General features: G+C 52.9%; 4 protein-coding genes across 4 annotated transcripts in view; 1 reads left to right on the top strand and 3 right to left on the bottom strand.

Annotated features, from left to right (window-relative positions):
- Positions 1 to 5,379, bottom strand: part of LOC115560357 (uncharacterized) — a 28,200-nt gene extending 22,821 nt beyond the window's left edge. The window contains exons 1-6 of the mRNA XM_030379756.1: positions 5,247 to 5,379; positions 3,162 to 3,359; positions 1,738 to 2,777; positions 1,303 to 1,453; positions 547 to 654; positions 37 to 231 (exon numbers count right to left, since the gene is read on the bottom strand). Of these exons, the coding sequence (XP_030235616.1) occupies positions 37 to 231; positions 547 to 654; positions 1,303 to 1,453; positions 1,738 to 2,777; positions 3,162 to 3,336 (1,669 nt within the window). The 5' untranslated portion in view covers positions 3,337 to 3,359; positions 5,247 to 5,379. The remainder of the gene's footprint in view (positions 1 to 36; positions 232 to 546; positions 655 to 1,302; positions 1,454 to 1,737; positions 2,778 to 3,161; positions 3,360 to 5,246) is intronic.
- Positions 4,901 to 14,700, top strand: LOC115559675 (glutamate dehydrogenase, mitochondrial). Its single transcript, XM_030378710.1, has 13 exons — positions 4,901 to 5,631; positions 7,867 to 7,947; positions 8,116 to 8,171; positions 8,507 to 8,570; positions 9,089 to 9,183; positions 9,550 to 9,729; positions 9,961 to 10,098; positions 10,463 to 10,600; positions 11,241 to 11,321; positions 12,401 to 12,524; positions 13,067 to 13,158; positions 13,354 to 13,416; positions 13,735 to 14,700. The coding sequence occupies exons 1-13, from the start codon at positions 5,235 to 5,237 to the stop codon at positions 13,852 to 13,854; spliced, it is 1,629 nt and encodes a 542-aa protein (XP_030234570.1). The 5' UTR covers positions 4,901 to 5,234; the 3' UTR covers positions 13,855 to 14,700.
- A 567-nt stretch (positions 14,701 to 15,267) lies between these two features.
- LOC115559729 (FMRFamide-related neuropeptides) lies at positions 15,268 to 18,524 on the bottom strand. Its single transcript, XM_030378787.1, has 3 exons — positions 18,283 to 18,524; positions 16,901 to 17,245; positions 15,268 to 15,445 (listed from the first exon to the last, which is right to left on the bottom strand). The coding sequence occupies exons 1-3, from the start codon at positions 18,326 to 18,328 to the stop codon at positions 15,390 to 15,392; spliced, it is 447 nt and encodes a 148-aa protein (XP_030234647.1). The 5' UTR covers positions 18,329 to 18,524; the 3' UTR covers positions 15,268 to 15,389.
- An 885-nt stretch (positions 18,525 to 19,409) lies between these two features.
- ankrd1a (ankyrin repeat domain 1a (cardiac muscle)) lies at positions 19,410 to 24,451 on the bottom strand. Its single transcript, XM_030378754.1, has 9 exons — positions 24,163 to 24,451; positions 23,507 to 23,686; positions 23,119 to 23,244; positions 22,475 to 22,582; positions 22,248 to 22,346; positions 21,952 to 22,050; positions 21,312 to 21,410; positions 21,132 to 21,230; positions 19,410 to 20,546 (listed from the first exon to the last, which is right to left on the bottom strand). Exons 1-9 carry the CDS (start codon positions 24,187 to 24,189, stop codon positions 20,454 to 20,456), a joined length of 930 nt encoding a protein of 309 aa, XP_030234614.1. The 5' UTR covers positions 24,190 to 24,451; the 3' UTR covers positions 19,410 to 20,453.
- Positions 24,452 to 24,540: the final 89 nt, after the last annotated feature.

Here is a 24,540-nt window from a genome sequence, read left to right as displayed (position 1 = left end):
AGGTGTGTGTGTGTGTGTGCCGGCGTGTTTGTGTACCTGTGCAGGTGTGTGTGTGTTTGACCCTCAGCAGGGCGTGGCCCAGGGTGTGTGTCCGTAGGGCGGCCAGGCGGATGTAGGGCAGTCTGTCCAGGGTCTGGGTGGGGCGCCGGCACAGGGTGGCCAGCAGAGGGCGCCGCGCCGCAACAAACACACACAGAGACCGGACCGCCTCCCTGCTCACACACTGAGGGGCTGGGGCACACACACCGTCGACATAATGAACACACGCTTACACACAGTAAACACTAAACACACTCAGGGAACCAACATAGTAGCACCCCCAGTGCTAAGTAGCACCCCGGTGCTAGGCAGCGCCCCGGTGCTAGGCAGGGCCACGGTGCTAGGTAGCGCCCCGGGGCTAAGTAGGGCCACGGTGCTAGGCAGGGCCCCGGTGCTAGGCAGGGCCCCGGTGCTAGGTAGGGCTCCGGTGCTAGGTAGCGCTCCGGTGCTAGGTAGCGCCCCGGTGCTATGTAGCGCCCCGGGTGCTGCTGGTCCGTCTGGCCCCACCTGTTGGTGAGCTGGAGGGGGTGAGGGGGCCGAGGTTCAGTAGCTTGCTGCTGAAGCTGGACCGGAGCAGCGTCTCTCCACGCCACGTATCGTGGTTCACCTCCAGGCCTGAAGCATAGAAACAACACTATTAGCCTAGCAGCTTACCTAGCAGCCCGAGGCTACTAGCAGTTACTAGCTCCAGGCTACCTAGCTCTATGCTATTAGTAGTATTCTACTAGAAGTATGTTACTAGCTCCAGGCTACCTAGCTCTATACTACTACCAGTATACTACTACCAGTATGCTACTAGCTCCAGGCTACCTAGATATATGCTACTACCAGTATTCTACTAGCTCCAGACTGCCTAGCTCTACGCTAGTAGCTGCAGGCTACCTATCTCTATGCTACTACCTGTATTCTACTAGCAGTATGCTACTAGCTCCAGGCTACCTAGCTCTATGCTACTACCAGTATTCTACTAGCTCCAGACTGCCTAGCTCTACGCTACTAGCAGTATGCTACTAGCTCCAGGCTACCTAGCTCTATGCTATTAGCAGTATTCTACTAGAAGTATGCTACTAGCTCCAGGCTACCTAGCTCTATACTACTACCAGTATACTACTACCAGTATGCTACTAGCTCCAGGCTACCTAGATATATGCTACTACCAGTATTCTACTAGCTCCAGACTGCCTAGCTCTACGCTACTGCTAGTACAACCAGTATTCTACTAGCAGTATGCTACTAGTTCTATGCTACTAGCGCCAGGCGTACCTGTGATCAACAGGATGTCCCCAGGGAAAACGGTCAGAGCCCAAAACGCGGCTCGTCTCCATAGCAACACCTTCACCTCCACTCCTGATTGGTCGGTCACAACGATGGTGGCCAGCGGAACGCTGCTGCCCGCCCACACACCTGACCGCATCTGGGGCCAAAGACACACCCATGTTAACCTGCTATCTAGCTTTAGCATACTCGCTAGCTTGTGCATGCTAACTAGCGTTAGCTTGTTGAAGAGGACTTAGTGAGGGAAGTTTTGTAGGACATCAGGAAGTTTGTGTGTTATTTCAGCACACTAGACACGACTAGTCATAGAATTATACTGGCTCAGGTCCTCAGATGAACCTGGGACCACCTGCACCACCACCTCGAACACCACCTGGACCACCAGCTGGGCCCCCACCTGGACTTCCTGGACCAAGGACCCACCGTGATCTCCTTCAGGTGACAGGGGTGGACCGCAGTCACCAGGACCGAGAACCTCCGGCCTGCTCCTGTCCCGCCTGCTCCTGTCCGGCCTGCTCCGTACTGGCCTGGCTCCAGGCACTGAGCCAGGAGGGTGGTGGGTCCCTGGAGCGACCGGGTCCCGGCCCTCTCTGTTGGGGCCGGGGCCGCGGAGGTCGTCGCCCCAGTGCACTCTGGGATCATCCTGCGTAGCCTCTTGTGGGGTGGGGTGGGGGGGTCCGTGGGGCCCGGTTCAGGTGGGTCGGGTTCGGGACCGACCCCGGGTACCCCCCCCTGGGAACAGAGCACCCCATCTGGGTCAGCCTCCAGCACGACCCCCCCCTCCTCCACCGACCAGCTGAAGAGATCCAAGGAGCCCGGCTGGGGGGGCGTGGCCATGGAGGGGGGCGTGGTCATGGAGGGGGCGGGGCTGAATAGTTCAGGAGTACTGGAGGACTGGGGGGTGGAGGGGGCGCTGGCTGGGGGTTGAGAGGGGGGACTTCTCTCAGCGCTGGATGCTGATTGGCTACGGGGCCGCGCCCGCAGCACCAACGCCTGGCTGAGAGTCCAGGCGCTGAGGTACTGAGTGTGGAGTGACTCGGCCAGGGGGCGGGGCATGGTGCTGGGGGCGGAGCTACTGGCTCTAGGGAAACAGCCGTCCAGATAGTCGTGCAGCGACGCCTGGCAGAGGTCCTGCTGGTCGTCATGGCGTCCAGAACCCCTACAGAGGTCAGTGCTGTCGGTGCTCGGCTGGTCGGCCTGGCCGGGGGGGAGGCCCTGAGAGGGGGTCGGTCTCTGAGAGGGGGTCGGTCTCTGAGAGGGGGGCGGGCTCTGAGAGGGGGGCGGGCCCTGAGAGGGGGGCGGGCTCTGAGAGGGGGGCGGGCTCTGAGAGGGGGGCGGGCTCTGAGAGGGGGGCGGGCTCTGAGAGGGGGGCGGGCCCTGAGAGGGGCCTGCTGCGGGGCGGAACCTTTGGCTAACACGCCGATGAGGGACGCCACGGTCCTCCTGATGCAGCGGCCCTTCACCTGGAACGCAAAAAAAACAATCTACTCAATATATAGAAGCAGCTAGCGGGGCCTCGACCCAGGGCCTCCGGGCTGTGAGGCACAGGGACTCGACCCAGGGCCTCGACCCAGGGCCTCGACCCAGGGCCTCCGGGCTGTGAGGCACAGGGCCTCGACCCAGGGCCCTCTGGCTGTGAGGCACAGGGCCTCGACCCAGGGCCTCCGGGCTGTGAGGCATAGGGCCTCGACCCAGGGCCTCGACCCAGGGCCTCGACCCAGGGCCTCGACCCAGGGCCTCCGGGCTGTGAGGCACAGGACCACGGGAGCAGGTGATCCACAGCCTCTTGGGTCTCACCTGGGGGGGGCCTCTTGGGTCTCACCTGGGGGGGGCCTTTTGGGTCTCACCTGGGGGGGGCCTCAGCCTCCCGTCCTGCCAGCTCAGCTCCATGCGGATCCAGGAGGCGGGGGGCGGGGCGGGGGGTGGGGGTGGGGCCGGCTGGTCCAGCCCAGCTCCACACTCCCCCTCGGGGGCGGGAGGGGCCCCCAGGAACACGTGGATCTTCTGCTTCCTGTCGGCCATGGGGCGGCCCCGGGTCTGGAGGTCTACAGCGTGGGGGTGGAGGGGGGGGGGGGGGGGGGAGGATGAGGAGGGGAGGGGAGGGGAGGAGGAGGAGGGGGGAAGGTCAGCGTTGAATTGGATCACATGGTCTGGAAACAAACACAAAACTAGCGTTGTCGTGGTGATGAGATCTGCGAGGGAAAGATGTCAGTAAATAAATGACTGTCAACAAAGGAACTTCAAATCCCGGTTCAAAGTTTCAGTTTCGATATTTATGGAGACCTCATCACCAGTCCCATCACCCCCTCCTCACCGGGGGGGGGGGGGGGGGGGTCTAACCAGGGGGGGGGGTCTACCCAGGCTGGGGCTGGTCCTGCTGACAGTAGAAGGTGTGAGGCCGTCCTTCTCCTCCCCACCACCAGGAGAGCAGAGGACAGGGGGGGACATGTGGGATTAGGGTTAGGAATATTCTCAGATTAAGGCTGGTTATGTTGAGGTTTAGGGTTAGGTTACTGGGTTAAATATTGGTTAGGGTTATTGAGTTAGATATTGGTTAGGGTTATTGGTTTAGATATTGGTTAGGGTTAATGGGTTAGATATTGGTTAGGGTTACTTGGTTAGATATTGGTTAGGGTTATTGACTTAGATATTGGTTAGGGTTATTAAACACTAGATTAGGGTTCCGGCTAGATATTGGTCAAGGTTATTGGGTGTAGGACTAGTTAAGGTTAAGGTTAGATACTGGTTAAGGTTAAGTTTAGGGAGTGTGCAGTGTCTTCCTACGGGGCCTCGCTGAGCAGTGATGTTATTGGCTGAGAGCCAATAACAGCTGGGAGCTATAAAGCAGGGGTCTCAACGTCTCGCATTCCTGAAGACCTCCCGAACAGCCAATCAGAGGAGAGCTCCTAGGGGCGTTCCTGCCTCCCCCTCTCCCCCCTCTCTCTCTTAAACACTAACCAACTCACACCACTGGAACCATTAAGGACCATCACTAACTATGGCCAACACAAACTCAACACGGCTGAACCCAACAAACACACAACCTGTGGGGAGAGAGAGAGGGGGGGGGGGGGGGGGGGGGGGGGAGAGAGAGAGAGGGGGGGGGGATAGAGGAGAGGGAGAGGGGGGGATAGAGGAGAGAGAGACAGAGAGAGAGAGAGAGAGAGAGAGAGAGAGGGGGGGGGTGGGGAATAGAGAGAGAGAGAGAGAGAGAGAGAGAGAGAGAGAGAGAGAGAGAGAGAGAGAGAGAGAGAGAGAGAGAGAGAGAGAGAGAGAGAGAGAGGGGGGGGGGGAGATTTGGAGAGAGAGAGGTTCGTTAGTCTACACCCTTCAGGGTCGGTGTAGTCAACTTTGTTTAAGTGGATTATTATGAATGATCTCTTTACATCCGCTTTGAGGGTGTATGTGTGTGCCTGTGTGTGTGTGTGTGTGTGTGTGTGTGTGTGTGTGTGTGTGTGTGTGTGTGTGTGTGTGTGTGTGTGTGTGTGTGTGTGTGTGTGTGTGTGTGTGTGTGTGTGCGTGTCTCCCCCCTCCCCCGCTGTCTCCCCACTGTCTCCTCCCCGATGGCACGCGATGCCAATAGTCACGTGAGAGGAAAAGGAGATGTCAGCAAGTGAACGCGCAAAAGAAGATATATTTCCATGAAACGAAGAGTAAAAATAAGTTGACTTAAACCCACCGTCACTGATTTAACCCGCCGGTTTGTTGTCCTAACCAGAATAAAACCAAACCGAGAACTTTTGTTCGGGAACGCATCCGACTGGGCGCCCCGCCGCGTGTCCGCGAGTCTGTTTTTAAAACAAGGAAGAGACGCGCGTGCACGCTACCGCTGTCACATCAGAGTGGGACGGAGCGGAGCTGCGTTGTCACAAGACCACTGGAGTCACGATCAGCCTAACTAGCCCTAACTATCCCTAACCATGTACCGGTACCTCGGCGAGCGGCTCTCCCGCGGGGCCTGCGCCCTGGCGGCGGGCGGCGGCGGCTCGGCGCTGCCGGCTTCCTCCTCTCTGCTGCGGGTCCGCCGCTACAGCCAGGCCGTGGACGACAACCCCGACGACCCCAACTTTTTCCGCATGGTGGAGGGCTTCTTCGACCGCGGCGCGGCTATCGTGGAGGACCAGCTGGTGGAGGATCTCCGGAACCGGGAGACCCCCGAGCAGAAGAGGCACCGTGTGCGGGGGATCCTCCGGATCATCAAGCCCTGTAACCACGTCCTGAGCGTCTGCTTCCCCATCAAGAGAGACAACGGCGAGTGGGAGGTGGTGGAGGGCTACCGGGCTCAGCACAGCCAGCACCGGACTCCCTGCAAAGGAGGTGAGACCCCCGCAAAATGAGTCGCCGTGAGCCGCAGAGAGCAGCGTGCTGTGGCCGCTACCCTTAGCCGTCTCTAGCCTCAGCCGGGCTAATGGTAAACATGACCCCTGACCCCGCTGCAAGTGACATCGCCAGACTCGGGGGGGGTCGGGGTCAGATGTGCAAGTAGAGCTCTTGGTGTATTATACTATATTATAACTTTGTTTTACTGGTGTAAAAGTCCTCCCTATCTAGTCAGACCCGGATGCAGCTGCAGTGAACCTAAACTCGGGTAGATAGGGGCTGGCTCTGGGTGGAATGATGTATTGATGTTTCACCTCGTGGACATCAGTGTGAATTTAGTGGAGGCTGGATTTAGTTTAGGGTGAGTTTAGTTTAGTGTGAATCTAGTTAATGTGAATCCAGTTTAATCTGAATCCAGTCACTGTGAATGAATGGGACACTAGTTCATTGTCTAGTCTGTCTGGTCTAGTGTCTAGTTCGGTGTTGTTTTGAACTGGTCCCGATGGGACATGCTTTATTGGCATGGAGACGGCATCAGAACAAAGCGATGAATGTACAGATACAGCTGACACAGGACATGGTTGAAGTCCTTAAAGGTCTGTCCAGTAGGTTCATGGTTTATTCCCTCTGTCAATAAGCACTGGTTGTGCGTGTTTAAAAAAAAAAGAAGGTATTCTGTCACTCATTGCGGAAGATGCACAATATCTAACCTCTTAAATCTGATCTTGGTTATAGGTTATATCTAACCTATACCTAATCCCTGGCTGCCCCCTCACAGGCCACTGTAGCTTCTCCTCGGTGGTTGAGGAGCTAGAGGGAAGGGGGTGAGGTTGGTTTCAATCTGCCACCCCACCGCTAGGTTACGCTACACCATACATGGTGCACTGTAAGGTCCGTTAAATATGGGATGGTTGAGTTACACAGAAGAACAGGACATTAAAGACTCTCTCTCAGCATGATGAGCTCTCTGGGGAGTGGTTGGTGTCCAGTCCTTCACCGCAGCACCGCCGCCTGCTGGCCTGGGGCCTGCTGGCCTGGGGCCCCCGGAGGAGGTGGAGGGTGTGGTTCAGTGTGCTCAGTGTGTTGAGGATAGAGAGGGTAGTTAAGGTGCGGCAGCCAGTCTAGCCGGTCAAGCCCCCAGACCAGCCTCGCTCCATGAAGGCATGCGGGATCGGAGGTTCAGACCAGGACTCTGTGGAGGAAAGGCTCTCTGTTTGGGCGGATGAGTCAGGCTCCACCACAAACACATTCCTGTAGGAAACCCAGCCCTATGGCCCCATGCCAGCTCAAACAACTCTAACCCTGCCCTAACCTGCTCTAACCCAGCTCTAACCAGCTCTAACCCAGCTCTAACCAGCTCTAACTAGCACTAACCAGCCCTAGCCCAGCTCTAACCAGCTCTAACCCAGCCCTGCAGCCGTCCCCTAGGGAGGAAGTGGCTGTTTGTCTGAGCCTCTGTTGTGTGATCATGCGTTAAGATGGAGGACTTCTACAATGAACAACAAAGCCAGGGCGTGTCCCCTTAAGGAGGCGGACCTTAAGGGAGCGCCTACTACACCCAGAGGAGGGAGACACTGTACAGTGAGTCAGTGATGCCACAAAGACGTGCGTTTATCAAACTTTATTGATAAAGTGCTAAAGTACAGTAAGCCGCCCAGTCCCGTAGTCCTGCCCAGACGTGTGTGGGGGTTTTTCCGCGGCGGGCAGGAGGCCAGGAGGAGCCAGCTCTGGGTGCTAGGCGGACATGCAAACATTGATTCATTTGCAAACGGTATCCAGGAAGTGGTCCCGGTTGGCATGGCGTGAAGCTCTGATGCTAAGCGGCGGTCTGCTCTGGTTCGGGTTAGCCAGGAATGTCCTAAACGTCTCCAGGCCTCACAGCTGCTCTGAGGAGTACGGGGGACCAGCTAGAGTCCAGCAGGAGACCACCTAACCAAAACACTATCAACCAGATCAGACTAGTTTGGAGCAGGACCTCCAGGTGATGTTACCAGGAGAGTAGACCACCTCACCAAAACACTGTCAACCAGATCAGAATAGTTTAGAGCAGGACCTCCAGGTGATGTTACCAGGAGAGTAGACCACCTCACCAGACAGTATCAACCAGATCAGACTAGTTTAGAGCAGGACCTCCAGGACCTCCGTGTTACCAGGTGTTGTGTCAGAGTATCAGATGGGAAAGCGCAGGTTTATAATATATATATATTGTGTGTGTGTGTGTGTGTGTTCCAGGTATTCGTTACAGTATGGATGTTTCTGTGGATGAGGTGAAGGCTCTGGCCTCTCTGATGACCTACAAATGTGCCGTCGTTGGTGAGTACACACACGCACACGCACACACACATATACACATACAAACATACATGCATACCCACACATACTTACATACATGCATGCCTGCACACACACACATACACACACGTATACATATGCTGCAGAATAGTACTGGAATGTCATGCATTATAAACAAATGTATTTCAGACGTACCGTTTGGTGGAGCCAAAGCTGGCGTGAAGATCAACCCCAAGAATTATTCAGTGAGTATGTGTGATGTCCTGTTGGATCTCTAACCCCCCCCCCCCCCCCCTGTACAGCTGTACACCAGGGCTGCTGGTGTACAGCTGTACACCAGGGCTGCTGGTGTACAGCTCACTGCTCTGGAGAAGCAAGGTGTTTAGCACTGGGCTCGTAGCGGCAGGAGAAGCTAGGTGATTAGCACCAGGCTCGTAGCTCAGGAGAAGCTAGGTGTTTAGCACCGGGCTAGTAGCTAAGGAGAGCTAGGTGTTTAGCCCTGGATTCCAGTGCCGGACGGCGTCTGAGCAGCAGACTCCGTCCTGCTCCGTCCTGCTCCTCATCATGTTTCTGTTTCCAGGACAACGAGCTGGAGAAGATCACCAGGAGGTTCACAGTGGAGCTGGCCAAGAAGGGATTCATCGGTGAGTTACCTGGTGCTAGCACAATGCTAGTGTGGTGCTAGTGTAGTACCAGCGTAGTATAACGGTGCTACCATAGTCTTGTGGTACTAGCATAGTAGTAGCATTTTATTACCGTACCTCACCAATGACCCCCAGTACCCCCCCCCCCCCCCCCCCCCCCCCAGTATCCCCCCCAGTACCACCAGTACTACACCAGTACCACCCCATTCCCTGTCCAGTACTACCCCAGTACAACCAGTACCACCCCAGTACCACCAGTACTGCACCAGTACTACACCAGGACCACCAGTACTACACCAGTACTACACCAGGACCACCAGTACGACACCAGTACCACCCTAGTACTCCAGTACCCCCACAGTATCCCCCCCAGTACCACGAGTACTACACCAGTACCACTGCAGTACACCAGTTCCACCTCAATACCCCACCAGTACCATCCCAGACCCCCCCCCCAGTACCACCAGTACTACACCAGTCCCCCCAGTACCAAGTGCTCAGTGTTTTCTGGTCCTCAGGGCCCGGCATCGACGTCCCGGCACCGGACATGAGCACCGGGGAGCGGGAGATGTCCTGGATCGCAGACACCTACGCCACCACCATGGGCTACAACGTGAGTCCACCGTAGGCCTCGGACCGGGGGGTCCAGAGTGCACCTGAGACTGGAGGGTCCACAGTACACCTGAGACCAGTCTGGGGGATCCACAGTAGACCTGAGACCAGTCTGGGGGATCCACAGTATACCTGAGACCAGTCTGGGAGGTCCACAGTAGACCTGAGACCAGTCTGGGGGCTCCCCAGTAGACCTGAGACCAGTCTGGGGGCTCCCCAGTAGACCTGAGACCAGTCTGGGGGCTCCCCAGTAGACCTGAGACCAGTCTGGGGGCTCCACAGTAGACCTGAAGCCTGCTCTGGGGGCTCCCCAGTAGACCTAAGCCATGGGAGGTGTACTACAGGCCTAAGCTCTGGTTCTCTGCAGGACATCAACGCCCACGCCTGTGTGACGGGGAAGCCCATCAGCCAGGGTGGGATCCACGGCCGCATCTCGGCCACGGGCCGCGGTGTCTTCCACGGCATCGAGAACTTCATCAACGAGACGGCCTACATGAGCCAGCTGGGCCTGGCCCCCGGGTTCCAGGACAAGACCTTCGTCATCCAGGTACCCCTCCTCCTCCTCCTCCCTGAGCCAGTGGCCTCTGCGTGGCCGGTCAGCATACATTCACATTCAGGGCGTTTAGCAGATGCTTTTATCCAAAGTGACTTACTGTGTGTGTGTGTGTGTGTGTGTGTGTGTGTGTGTGTGTGTGTGTGTGTGTGTGTGTGTGTGTGTGTGTGTGTGTGTGTGTGTGTGTGTGTGTGTGTGTGTGTGTGTGTGTGTGTGTGTGTGCAGGGCTTCGGTAATGTGGGCCTTCACTCCATGCGCTATCTGCACCGTTTCGGGGCCAAGTGTGTGGGCATCGGGGAGATGGACGGAAGCATCTGGAACCCCAACGGCATCGACCCCAAGGAGCTGGAGGACTACAAACTGGTGAGACCTGTTTAATACCACTACGAACTGGTTTATTAGGACTACAAACTGGCAAGCTGTGGTTTACTAGGACCTCAAACTGGTGAGCTCCACTTTAATACACACTTCTGCAGCCCAGTGGAACGGTCATTACACCACACACCGGCTGGGCTACAGGCCACAAGCTACAGGCTACCGGCTAACGGCTACAGTCTGACGTAACACCACAAACGTTATATTTAGCTAAAGAGGTCCTGCATCACTAGTTGTGATCGCTGCGGCACTTTGAAGACGTTTCTCATCAATAGCTCAACGTTAGCTTCTTAGCGTTTGAACGCTAGCGTGGTGCTCGTCTGAGCTGCTTCCTGTTGTGGGTGGTTTCCAGGCCAACGGCACGGTGGTAGGCTTCCCTAACTCCACCCCCTACGAGGGCAGCATCCTGGAGGCGGACTGCGACATCCTGATCCCCGCTGCCAGCGAGAAGCAGCTCACCCAGAGGAACGCCCACAAGATCAAAGCCAAGGTCAGTGCCGATATCTATATATCTAGCTCTATGTGTGTAGATCATATCTATATATCTAGCTCTGTGTGTAGATCATATCTATATATCTAGCTCTGTGTTTAGATCATATCTATATCTAGCTCTGTGTGTAGCGAAGAGTAGGTTATACTGGAGCCACGAACCACCAGGAAACAAGGATTCATTTACTTGACTTTATTTTGCAAGCAAAGTTGTTTTGTCATGATGATTGCCATGATGAATGCCATGGTTAGTGAAGTGAATTCAAAAGACACACGGCAAACACCTTCACACACTCAGTTGTGGTGAGGATGTGGTGAGAACAAAGGGGGAAAGGCCTAACTAGGCCTCTATTTAAAGTGGGAGGAGCTATCGATTACCCTGAATCACCACTTGGTGTCCCTTGTGGAGGTGAGGTGAAGCTGAATAAACTTGCGGTTTCTAAGACTGTGTGTAGATCATATCTATATATCTAGCTCTGTGTGTAGATCATATCTATATATCTAGCTCTGTGTGTAGATCATATCTATATATCTAGCTCTATGTGTAGATCATATCGATATATCTAGCTCTGTGTGTAGATCATATCTATATATCTAGCTCTGTGTGTAGATCATATCTATATATCTAGATCTATGTGTAGATCATAGCAGAGGGGGCCAACGGTCCAACGACTCCAGCAGCTGACAAGATCTTCCTGGAGAGAAACATCATGGTCATCCCTGTAAGCACTCACTTATTCACACTCTCACTCACTTATTCACTCACTTTTTCTCACTCTCTCTCACTTATTCACTCACTTATTCACACTCTCACTCTCACTCACTAAGGCCCATTCCCATTTCTACTAGGGATGTCCCGATCCAGCTTTTTGCACTTCCGATCCGATACCGATATTGTAGCTTTTAGCATCGGCCGATACCGATACCGGCCGATCCAAGCATGTATTAAAGATTAAAGATATTTACTTATTTTGTTGTACTACTCATGTTGAAAAGGGTTTTACTCTTAAGAACAACTAGCCAACGGAATTCGGAATTCCACTTGTTCGGTTTAAAGGCCAACACTCATCAGGTTTTCACCTGGACGCCCAACAAGGATTAGGTTAGTTTGAATAATCCACAATAGTTGGTAATGAGAAGCTGACCTGTTTATTCAGGGTTAAATAAACACAAAATAGACAAAATAATAAATAGTCAAATTACCACACACACACTGAATTGGCATCAGTGCTCTGTTCTTGAACAACAAGAGTGTAAACAATATTGTAAACAATATAACATTATATATAAAAGCAACACACACAAAACCTGAGTAGAAAATAGTCAAATTACCACACACACAGTGTGCGCTAGGTGTGCTGAACAACGCGGACCGGATTTGGGGGGAAAAGCTGAAAAACACTGGAATGGATTACCTACATTGGTGCGCTCGAAAACACGGACCGGAGTTTTGAAAACAAACTGGATCGGGAGTCCGGATCGGGATTTTTCCCGTGCAGGCCGATCCGATATTGATATGCATTTTTTTGCTAATATCGGCGGCCGATCCGATCCAAATATCGGATCGGGACATCCCTAATTTCTACCCCTTACCCCTTCCCCTTACCACTCCCCCTTGTTTTGAAGGGGTAAGGGGATGGGGCCCAAGGCCCCGTCCCATTTATACCCCTTACCCCTTCCCCTTACCCCTTCAAAACAAGGGGGAGGGGTAAGGGTAAGGGGTAGAAATGGGATTGGGCCTTATTCTCTCACTCACTCTGACTCATTCACTCCCTACGTGTGTGTGTATGTGTCTGTGTAGGACATGTACCTGAATGCAGGAGGAGTCACGGTGTCGTACTTCGAGTGGCTGAAGAACCTGAACCACGTCAGCTACGGTCGCCTCACCTTCAAATACGAGACGGACTCCAACTACCACCTCCTCAGTAAGACCTCCCCAAACTCCTCCTCTAACTACCACCACCTCTAACTACCACCTCCTCAGTACAACCTCCTCCTCCTCTAACTACCACCACCTCTAACTACCACCTCCTCCTCTAACTACCACCACCTCTAACTACCACCTCCTCAGTAAGACCTCCTCAAACTCCTCCTCCTCTAACTACCACCACCTCTAACTACCACCTCCTCCTCCTCCTCTAACTACGACCACCTCTAACTACCACCTCCTCCTCTAACTACCACCACCTCTAACTACCACCTCCTCAGTACGACCTCCTCCTCCTCTAACTACCTCCTCCTTTAACTACCACCACCACCTCTAACTACCACCTCCTCTTCCTCCTCTAACTACCTCCTCCTTTAACTACAACCTCCTCCTCCTCCTCCTCCTGTCACTGATGCTGGTGTTGATATTGTGGTGTTGTTGTGATGTGTTGACCTTGTGTTGTGGGGATGTAGTTGTCGTTGTGAAAGTTGTGATGTTGTGTTGTCATTGTGGTGACGTTGTGGTGTCGTTGTGCCCCAGTGTCGGTCCAGGAGAGTCTTGAGAGGAAGTTTGGGAAACACGGCGGAGCGATCCCAGTGGTGCCCACCGCAGAGTTCCAGAACCGCATCTCGGTACGCAAACACACACACACACACATACCGACACACCACACAGACAGACCGACACCCTCTACAGTGTGTATATATGTGATGTAACGTGTATGATGCGATTAATTGTGTTGATGCTCTCCAGTGTGTACTATGTGTTTCATTGTGTTACAGTGTGTGTGTGATGTGTTTTAATTCTGTTGATGGTCTTGTGCTCAGGGAGCGTCTGAGAAGGACATCGTCCATTCAGGACTCGCCTACACCATGGAGCGGTCCGCCAGGGTGAGACCACGCTCCCACTGCATAGACACACCCCCTGGAGCATAGACACACCCCCTGGAGCATAGACACACCCCCTGGAGCATAGACACACACCCTGGAGCATAGACACACACCCTGGAGCATAGACACCCCCCCACTGCATAGACACACCCCCTGGAGCATAGACACACCCCCTGGAGCATAGAAACACCAAGGAGCATAGACACCCCCCCTGGAGCATAGACACACACCCACTCTAGTGATGAGTAAGGACGGATGTTACACTACTGCATCTAACGTCTGTCTGTCTGTCCCTCTCTGTGTGTGTCTGTCTCTCAGCAAATCATGCGTACGGCTAACCGCTATGACCTGGGTCTGGACCTCCGGACGGCGGCGTACGTCAACGCCATCGAGAAGGTCTTCAAGGTCTACAACGAGGCCGGGCTCACCTTCACATAGACCTGTCTCCCTGCAGCCCGTCTCTCTTTCCCTCCCCCCCTCCTCCTCATTGTACTCCTCGCTGAGGCCACCGCCCACACGTTTACAGCCACACCCCCTTGCTGCCCTGCCCCGCCCCCTTGCTGCATCACTAACCCCGCCCTGTATCCCTGACCACGCCCCCTCCCTGCAGCACTAGCCCCGCCCTGTATCACTCACCCCGGTTGAACATCAGTGGGTTCTCAAGGAGGTTCTTCGGGAGAACGTAGATTTAGGTTTTCAGAGCTACGTACCAAAGACTCAGTGGAATCAAAGCTTTATCTGAACACTTTATGAAGGCTGCGGCCTGTTACTATGGAGATCTGTTACCAAGAACCATGGTTACTGTGGTGCTAGTACTATGGACGCTGTAGTACTATGGTTACTGTAGTACTATGGTTGCGGTTATTTTAGGAGCTAAACTTTACTTTTTACTTGCTGCACAATCGGACTTTCGCTAGTGCCTTGCTCAATGGCGGTTTGTACGCCGAGCAGAATCCCTTATGTGGCCTTGCCAGATAGATGGAGAACCCTGGTAATGTAGGGTGTAACCCTTTACACCACCCAGATCAAGATAGTCTGTAGCTTTAAGAGAACGTGTCACCAACAAGCAGCCAATGGGATGAGAGGGTTTTCTAGGCACATTTTGCTCTCCGCTCAAAGATCTGTCTCAGCTGAGATGTGATTGGTTCGTCTGCTTCTGGGGGCGGTGCTTAAAACGGGGAATAAACTGATCAACAAATGTATTTCTTTTGCCTTAAAATGCTCTGGGATTTTGTGTAACGTTTGTACGTCTTTCTGTTAAGAATAAAACCATCTGAAGAGAGACGTTCTGCTTGGTTTAATGTTCTCCACTGAAGACACAAGGTCGAGCTGTCATGAGTCGGGGTACAATGAAATCAGTGAAGCTAAAGGATGAGAGACGCCAACAGTTTACACTTTATTGGAGGCTCAGTCGTACATTCAGGCTGTATTGACCCCAATCTGAGCGGTCCAGAGGAGACGTTGGCCTCCTGGCTCCACCGGCAGGTCGGTCCAGACCTTCAGCTGGAGCTTCTACCTCTGGGGTCCAGAGGAAGACCCTCTCCACACGCTCCGCTCCGTGGAAGTCTTCAGCCGTGGCGTCAGGGGGCCATTAGCAACGAGGGAATAATAATAAATACTGCGTCCCAGGGTCAGGAGAAGAGAGGGGCTGGAGGGGTGGAGGGGCTGGAGGGGTAGAGGGGCTGGGGGGGTAGAGGGGCTGGAGGGGTGGAGGGGCTGGAGGGGTGGAGGGGCTGGGGGGGTAGAGGGGCTGGAGGGGTGGAGGGGCTGGGGGGGTAGAGGGGCTGGAGGGGTGGAGGGGCTGGGGGGGTAGAGGGGCTGGAGGGGTAGGAGGGTAGGAGGGGCTGGGGGGGTAGAGGGGCTGGAGGGGTAGAGGGGTAGGAGGGGCTGGGGGGGTAGAGGGGCTGGCTCTAGAGGGGTTGGGTCTGGAGGGTCCAGGTCCAGATGTTACAGATGAGATGACAGCAGGTCATCTACTCGGCTGACATCTCCTCAGCGATCTCCCCCAGGCTGTCCGTCAGACTCATCTCTAGAAGACAACAAGTCTGTTCAGCAACACCACAGAACACCGTCAACCCCAACACAAAACACCATCACCCCGACACAAAACACCATCACCCCCGACACAAAACACCATCACCCCGACACAAAACACCATCACCCCGAAACAAAACACCGTCACCCCAACACAAAACACCATCACCCCGACACAAAACACCATCACCCCGACACAAAACACCGTCACCCCGACACAAAACACCGTCACCCCGACACAAAACACCGTCACCCCGACACAAAACACCGTCACCCCAACACAAAACACCGTCACCCCAACACAAAACACCATCACCCCAACACAAAACACCATCACCCCAACACAAAACACCATCACCCCGACACAAAACACCGTCACCCCGACACAAAACACCGTCACCCCGACACAAAACACCATCACCCCAACACAAAACACCATCACCCCAACACAAAACACCGTCACCCCAACACAAAACACCGTCACCCCAACACAAAACACCGTCACCCCGACACAAAACACCGTCACCAACACAAAACACTGTCACCCCAACACAAAACACCATCACCCCAACACAAAACACCATCACCCCGACACAAAACACTGTCACCCCAACACAAAACCAGTATCATCCACCCCCCATCGCCATCACCCCAGCATCATCCAACCCCCAACACCATCACCCTAGCCTCATCAGCCCCCCCCCCCCCCTCCACCACACCATCACCCCAACCCGAAACACCATCAACCCAGCATCATCCATCCCCCAACACCATCACCGTAGCCAAAATCAGCCCCCCCCCCACCACACCGTCACCCCAAACACAAAACATCACCCAAACATCATCACCCCCCAACCCCATCACCCCCCAACCCCATCACCCCCCGAGACCCGGTTGTCGAGTTCAACCGGTGGAAGCAGCTGGCCAGTCAGGTCGGTCAGAATCAACCAGGTTACCTGCTAGTGACCAGGCTGTCTGAAGCCTGGTCACTGGCTTCAGACAGTTTTACATACTCATCTTAACTTGTAGTTTACATGTTAATGTTTCTTAACATACGAATCATAACCGGTGTCTACCAGAAGCAACTCAGTATGTTCAAATCACCAAAGCTCACCTCTACTCCGTAGAATGTAACGTTTTTGCATCTATTTTACATCCTTGAAGTGGGCAGTAAGGGTAACCATGGTAACACCGGCTCTGTTTGATGCTGGCCTCATAGGGAAATGTCTTCATGGTCTAGTTTAGTATACTACTCGTTAAGTAGAGTGTATTATATTATAGAAGGCCTAAGAAGGATAAATCCTGCTTAACTTCTCTCTAGATAGATATCTATATCTATGCATCTATATGAAAAATGGGAGCAGAGCTAAGGGGTATTTGGTCAGGCCCTTCAATGATTGGCTGAACCAAAGGGATTGGACTTCAAGATGGAGGTGCCCTCGTCACGTACCCCCTGCGCCTCCTGCTCCACCTCCTGGCTGCTGCTCAGAGAAGAGGCCGTGGAAACCTCCTTTCTTCTCCTCGTCTTCTCCACCAAATGACAGGAAGTCCAACATGTCCCCATCACCTCCTCCCTCCTTCTTCTTCCTCTTCTTCTTCTCCTCCTCATCGTCATCTCCTCCAAAGGACAGGAAGCGGCTGAGCCCGCTCTTCTTCTCATCGTCATCGTCATCCTCCTCCTTGTCCTTCCCAAAGGAGAAGAACTTCTTGATGCCTCCTTCCTCCTCCTCCTCCTCGTCCTCGTCCTTGCCTCCTACTCCCAGCATATCCATCACTTTGTCCTTGGCATGGTCCACTGCAGAGTAACCAGGTCAAAGGTCAGCAGAAACTACTTCCTGTGTGGTCCATTGACCCATCATCCTAGGAACACGTCACTAACTCACTTACTGACTCACTAAGCTGTTAGTATGGTTGGTCTTTGCTCACCAACAGGGGGTGCTGCTGGGTTGGCTTTGTGGTCACTGAAGGCAGATGGAGGTATTTAGCTGATAATTGGGCCACACCCACATTTGTCTTTTGATTGAGGGTGAGTCTCAAGATGGCCGACAGGTTAATAGGCCATTAGCTGAAGGAAAGTCTGAGTGAAAGGAGTTGAGGAGCTTCCTGCTGGACGTCTGCTGAGGTTTGACTCCCCATGACATGATCTACACAACACTAACTAGCTAACAAACTCACCTGAACTAGGTACCTAGCCCCAACTAGCCCGTCCAAGTATCTTCTGAAGGAGAGGTCATCCAGGCTTCTCCACTACCTCGGTATCCAATACTGAAGTATTACTGTAGCACCTTAGGAGGTTCGGTAAGAGGAGTAGCTATTTACCCCTGCTGGGTCTAAGCTCCTTTGAGACTGGATGGAGGTCCCATCTCTTCATGGCTACTTGGTTGTGTCGCATTTAAGAATCAAACAAATGGTGAACTTCCCTTGTCCATCCTTAGACTTTCAGACAGTCTCTCAGGACTGTTTCTGAAACCTCTAGTCCTGAGATGCTCTGTGTGTCTGACCCCAGTCCTGCTCTGAGGGTCTGACCCCAGTCCTGCTCTGAGGGTCTGACCCCAGACCTGCTCTGAGGGTCTGACCCCAGACCTGCTCTGCCGTGCTCTCTGCCCAGTGGTGGGACTGACCGAGGTGGGTATGCTGTTCAGGACTAAAGAGATTTGCGATCTTGGCTGGTTTCACTTTCTTTAGTAATCTATGGTTTTATGTGGCACATATACAAATGGTTTACAAATATACACGTTATCAAAAGGAAATTCATGTCAAATTTCAGTCATTCATATCAGAAATCATAACATATTCCTTCTTCACCACACTCTCCCCTCTGCTTGTACTCACCAGCTTTATCTACTGCCTTCTCCACAAGTCCTGAAAAAAATGACATGTCTGTCTGTCTCTAGTCTGTCCGTGGTTCTGTGTCTGTCGGCAGGCTGTTGAAACTAGAATACTGAGGATTCCTTGCTGCCTGCACCTCTTCACTCCCTCTCCTGATTGGTAGCAGCTGGGGTGGGCGTGTTCAGCCCAGGTAACCAGGGCAACAGGTAAAATGTCGACCTGTCCTGCTGGTTTGTTGGGTTGATCACAGAACTATTCATGAGTTCACGTCGGAACGCACCGACCGGTCCTTGTTCAGTAGCTGAGCTCCACCCCTCCTCCTCCTCCTCTACACTACTCCTCCTCCTCCTCCTCCATCCTCATCCTGCCCCTGGGTGGGTCACCTACCTCCCCTGTCACACCTGGACAATTTATACTAATGATACTAGGATCATGAGTAGACTATAGAGCCAATGATACTAGGATCATGAGTAGATTATAGAGCTACCTCTCTTTGTGTGATTGGCTGACAGTTCGCTCCCTGACTGCGATTGGCTGACAGTCTGCTCCCTGACTCCGTGTGATTGGATGTTTCTGGACGCTCTACGTAGCCTGAGACCGGGAAGTCCAGAACACACACACACACACACACACACACACACACACACACACACACACACACACACACACACACACACACACACACACACACCACACACAATGTTTCTCTCGGCCTAGCAGGTTTTTTCAGTTACAGCCTCAAGGCAGGGTGTGTGTGTGTCTGTGTGTGTCAGTGTAAGCTGGCCAATGAGAGATTAGCTGGGGATAAATGTATGTCAGGAAGATTCAACGATAGACGGACCGACAAAACAGCAAACTGGTGCGCCGATCTGTCAGCATGATAATGAACTGAGCCCAGGGAACGTCCCAATGGAGGGAGGGCCACGCCTAGGGAACGCCCTCATCGAGGGGAGGGCCACGCCCAGGGAAATCCCCCATGGAAGGAGGGCCATGCCCTGAAACCGGAAACGGCCTGCAGTAACATCCCTGAACACTAGGGGCAGTGGTGCAGATGCGGTTGTACGTTTAGGTTGTGCGGTTCTTGCCTGTGTTGGCAAGGGTATTGGGTGTATAGTAACAATATTCAAAAGTATTTTCAAACATTGCTTTATTCAACACAATAAATAATAACATTTATTTACATATTCAACTTCAAATACCAATCAATTTAAACAAAATTCAATTTTATCATCTGCCGATCTGAGATCTCTCTCTCTCTCTCTCTCTCTCTCTCTCTCTCTCTCTCTCTCTCTCTCTCTCTCTCTCTCTCTCTCTCTCTCTCTCTCTCTTTCTCTCTCATTTATATATGTATACATATATACACTTTACTTTAAACCATCATAATTTTGTTTCATTTTTTCAAGATTCATTTGTCAACAAACCAAAACAACTGGTCAATAAATAAATAAATCAATAAATACATTTGGCCAAATCTTTGTCCAGCAATGGTTTAGCAAACTCTCCTCCCTGAATGTTCTGGTTCTGTTGGTGTACTGGTGAATTACTGGTCTAACTAGGGGGCGGTGCTTGGAAGCTAGGTTGTCATCATTAAGTTTCCCAGCTAGTAAAGGTCAAAGGTTAAACTAAAGGTTAAGATCCCTTAGCCTCCAAGGCTTCATATCACCAGCTCTATGTCACAGCTCTGTTACCAGTTCTATGGTACCAGCTCTATGGTAACAGCTCAGTGGTACCAGCTCTGTGGTACCAGCTCTATATCACCAGCTCTACGTTACCAGCACTCTGGCAGCTCTGTGGTACCAGCTCAGTGGTACCAGTTCTATGGTACCAAGTCAGTGGTACCAGTTCTATGGTACCAGCTCTGTGGTACCAGCTCTATATCCCCAGCTCTAAATCACCAGCTCTACGTTATCAGCTCTAGAGTATATTACCAGCTCTATGTTACCAGCTCTATATTAACCGCAATAGGATCTGCTAACCCTCTAGATGCCAGGCTCCTCCTTCTCCTCTAGTCTCCAGGCTGCTCCTCCTTCTCCTCAAGACTCCAGGCTGCCGCTCCTCCTGCTCCTCCTCCTCAAGGCTCCAGGCTGCTCCTCCTGCTCCTCCTCCTCTAGTCTCCAGGCTGCTCCTCCTTCTCCTCTAGACTCCAGGCTGCTGCTCCTCCTGCTCCTCCTCCTCTAGACCCCAGGCTGCTCTGAGCTGGAGCTACAGAGCAGGCTCTTGGCTCCGCTCTGCCAGGCGTTCAGCATCTCCAGAGGTGTCTTCATGTCCTGCTGACAGAGAGGACCTTCAGCCCCCACTCAATCCATGGCCTCAACCCAAACACATGGCCTCCACCCAACACACGGCCTCTACCCAACACACAGCCTCCACCCAACACACAGCCTCCACCCAACACACGGCCACCACCCACGGCCTCCATCCAACACAAGACCTCTACCCAACACACAGCCTCCACCCAACACATGTCCTCCACCCAACACATGGCCCCCACCCACGGCCTCTACTAAACACACGGCCTCCACCCACGGCCTCTACCCACGGCCTCCACCCACGGCCTCCACCCACACACACAGCCTCCACACAAACACACAGCCTCCACCCAACACACGGCCACCGCCCACGGCCTCCACCCAACACAAGACCTCTACCCAACACACAGCCTCCACCCAACACATGTCCTCCACCCACCCATGGCCTCCACCCACCCACGGCCACCACCCACAGCCTCCACCCAACACAAGACCTCTACCCAACACACAGCCTCCACCCAACACATGTCCTCCACCCACCCACGGCCTCCACCCACGGCCTCCGCCCACACACTCCTCCCTGCTCCCGGCCTGGTGACTCACGGCGTTTCTGGCGTGGAGGCTGGCCCCGTGCATCATCAGCAGCCGGATCATCTTGAAGCGGTTGATGCGGACGGCGTCGTGCATGGGCGTGTCTCCGTCCTGAACACGAGAAACACGTTAGCTCTTCAGGGGGCGGGGCCAGCGGCGGCTCCAGGAGTCGGAGGTCAGCGCTCTGCTCACCCGGTCGCGGGCGTTGACGTCGGCCCCGCAGTGGATGAGGTGCTCGGCGCACTCCATGTGTCCGGTCCGCACGGCCACGTGGAGCGGAGAGCTGCGCAGCTACAGGGGAGACAAAGACCCTCAGTACAGGAAGACCGCCTCTACAGGGAGGAGACCCCCGCTACAGGGAGGAGACCACAGCTACAGGGGAGGAGACCCCCCGCTACAGGGGAGGAGACCCCCGCTACAGGGAGGAGACCCCCGCTACAGGGAGGAGACCCCCCGCTACAGGGGAGGAGACCCCCGCTACAGGGGAGGAGACCCCCGCTACAGGGAGGAGACCCCCGCTACAGGGGAGTAGACCATCACTACAGGTGTAAAGGTACCACCACAGGTGTAAACGTACCTTGTCTCTACAGTCGTAAACGTACCATTACAGGTGTAAACGTACCGCTACAGGTGTAAACGTACCTTGTCTCTACAGGTGTCAACGTACCATTACAGATGTAATCATACCGCTAAAGGTGTAAACGTACCTCCAGAGGTGTAAACGTACCGCTACAGGTGTAAACGTACCTCCAGAGCGGTAAACGGATCTCGCCTCTACAGGTGTAAACGTACCACAACAAGTGTAAACGTACTGCTACAGGTGTAAATTTACCTTATCTCTGCAGGTAATCTTGGCTCCCTGGTTGAGAAGCAGCTCGAGAGCAGACACGTGTCCTCCCCGACACGCCCAGTGTACCGCTGTGGCCTCCAACTACAGACACACACACACACACACACACACACACACACACACACACACACACACACACACACACACACAAACGTACTGTTAGAACGTATAGTGTGCGTGTATATAGTGTGTGTGTGTGTGTGTGTGTGTGTGTGTGTGTGTGTGTGTGTGTGTGTGTGTGTATCTATTGTGAGTGTATGTGCGTGCGTGTGTCTGACCTTGTCTCTGTTCTCCAACGAAGCTCCAGCCTCCAGCAGCCTCTTCATGACCTCTAGGTGACCTTTGGAGGCAGCCTTGTGTAGCGCGGTCCTCTGGAACTGGTAGGTCAGGAGGTCAGGAGGTCAGGAACAGACAGAACATCACCTTCTACATCACCCGTACTACTTTGCCTGGCCATTAATTTGGGTTTCTGTGTGTCTATGTATCTGTGTGTTTGAGGACTTACGTGGTCAACTACGTCGGGGTTTCCTCCATCAGTGAGATATTTGTCCACCAGTGGAAGTTTGTTGTCCAGCGAAGCCGACAGGAAGACCTCCACATCCACCACCGCAGGCTGGATCCAGAGAGCAGATTATTCAGATTAGATTAGATTATACAGACACATTAGATTATATTATACATATCATATTCCATTAAACATACAGACACATTCGATTATATTATGCAGATACACATTTGATAAAATTAGATTAGATTAAACAGCTAGACATATTCAATTAGATGCAATTAAATTATAGGAGATTAGATTACACAGATAGACATTAGATTTGATTATACAGATACAGATTATATAAAGTGAAATTTAAAGAAAATGACATTAGGGTTGACTAAAATGATCGTGATTTTTAATAAGGTTGGATTCGACTGATTAAGGCTGATTAAGAGGGCGGAGCCAATAGGGGGAGGCTGATTAAGAGGGCGGAGCCAATAGGAGAAGGCTGATAAGAGGTTGGAGAAAATAGGAGAAGTCTGATTAAAAGGTCTCAGCCATTACGAGAAGGCTTATTGAGAGGGCTGAGCCAATAGGAGAAGTCTGATTAAGAGGGCAGAGCCATTAGGAGAAGGCCGGTCTAACAAAGACGAACGTACGATGATCTCAGCTTCTGGCTGCTTCCTTGCTACCGCAGTCTTCCTCGCTCTCCTCCTCTTCCTCAGCTGCAGGATGTTGAAGAGGTCGTCCACCGTGTCCAACCGCAGACGCCCACTCTGGTCCGTCTGGGGGAGGGGCGGAGAGAATTGGAGAAAATAACTCCCACTCCAAATCTTCAACGTCCGATCCCGCCACTAGAGGGCAGTGTCGGCCAAGTGTATAAATATCATTGGTCTGGTGTTAACTTATTAATGATGTATTAATTATAAATGAACTTCACATTGGAGGAACTCGACCTCTTTCTCAGTCCTAGCTAAGCTAAATATATGACATTATAAGTAGGCCTAAATGTGATGAGACTAAATATTGCGCTTGTTGTTAGCTTACGTTGAGCGCAGCCACGCTGACCTCCTCCTCCTCCGACATGGCCCCTCCCACCTCCAACATGGCCCCGCCCACCTCCACCTGCGACCGACGGTCATCCTGCTTCTCTTGATTGACAGCTGCCTCGTACACGCCCCCTGAGAAGTCCTCCGCCTCTCTGCCGTCGCTCCTCTTGCCAGTCACCTGAAAGTTCAAAACAGTAATGAAACATTAGACACTAATTAACGATATCAAATGTTCAATGTTCAGAATATGATAATAATGAAACATTCAACACTAATTAATGATATCAAATGTTCTACGTTCAGCACAGAATTAAATCCAAATATTAGATATCATGTATAAAGGTAGAACGTTTCCAATATAATATTTAATTAAACTAAATGGCGGTCCGCTGATACGGGCGGCCTTATTTAAATCAAAACATCAGTTGAGTTAAGTTAAGTAGGAACTCTTGAAAATATTAAAAGTAAATGTTTTACGTTATGAGCTCATATTGTAGACATCTGGTAAAACATTTAAATGGACTGGAGAACATTGTCTGTCTGTCTGTCTGTCTGTCTGTCTGTCTGTCTGTCTGTCTGTCTGTCTGTCTGTGTCTCTGCGTCTGTGTGTCTGTCTGTCTGTGTGTCTGTCCGTCTGTGTGTCTGTAAACTCACCAGCTCTTCCACACTGAGTAGTCCCATGTTAGGGTCTGGTCTGGTCTAGGTGCTGGTCCACAGGATCTAAAGGGGTCTGCAGGGGTCTCTGTGGAGTTAGGTCCAGGGTCCGGTCTAGAGGGGTCTCTGTGGAGTTAGGTCCAGGGTCCGGTCGAGAGGGGTCTCTGTGGAGTTAGGTCCAGGGTCCGGTCGAGAGGGGTCTCTGGGGAGTTAGGTCCAGGGTCTGGTCTAGAGGGGTCTCGCTGGAATTAAGGGTGCACGAGTAGTGATCTGTGTCTGTTGTCCTCTCTGTCTTTTATAGACCCCCCCCCCCCCTCCTGCTCTGGTTACCGTGCCGACACGGCTACCGGAATCCTTCCTCCCGTTGCCCCCCCCCCT

The sequence above is a fragment of the Gadus morhua genome, chromosome 15 (genome assembly GCF_902167405.1).
Source record: "Gadus morhua chromosome 15, gadMor3.0, whole genome shotgun sequence".
NCBI classification, from domain to species: Eukaryota; Metazoa; Chordata; class Actinopteri; order Gadiformes; family Gadidae; genus Gadus; species Gadus morhua.
This window is presented reverse-complemented; position numbering and strand designations above follow the sequence as displayed.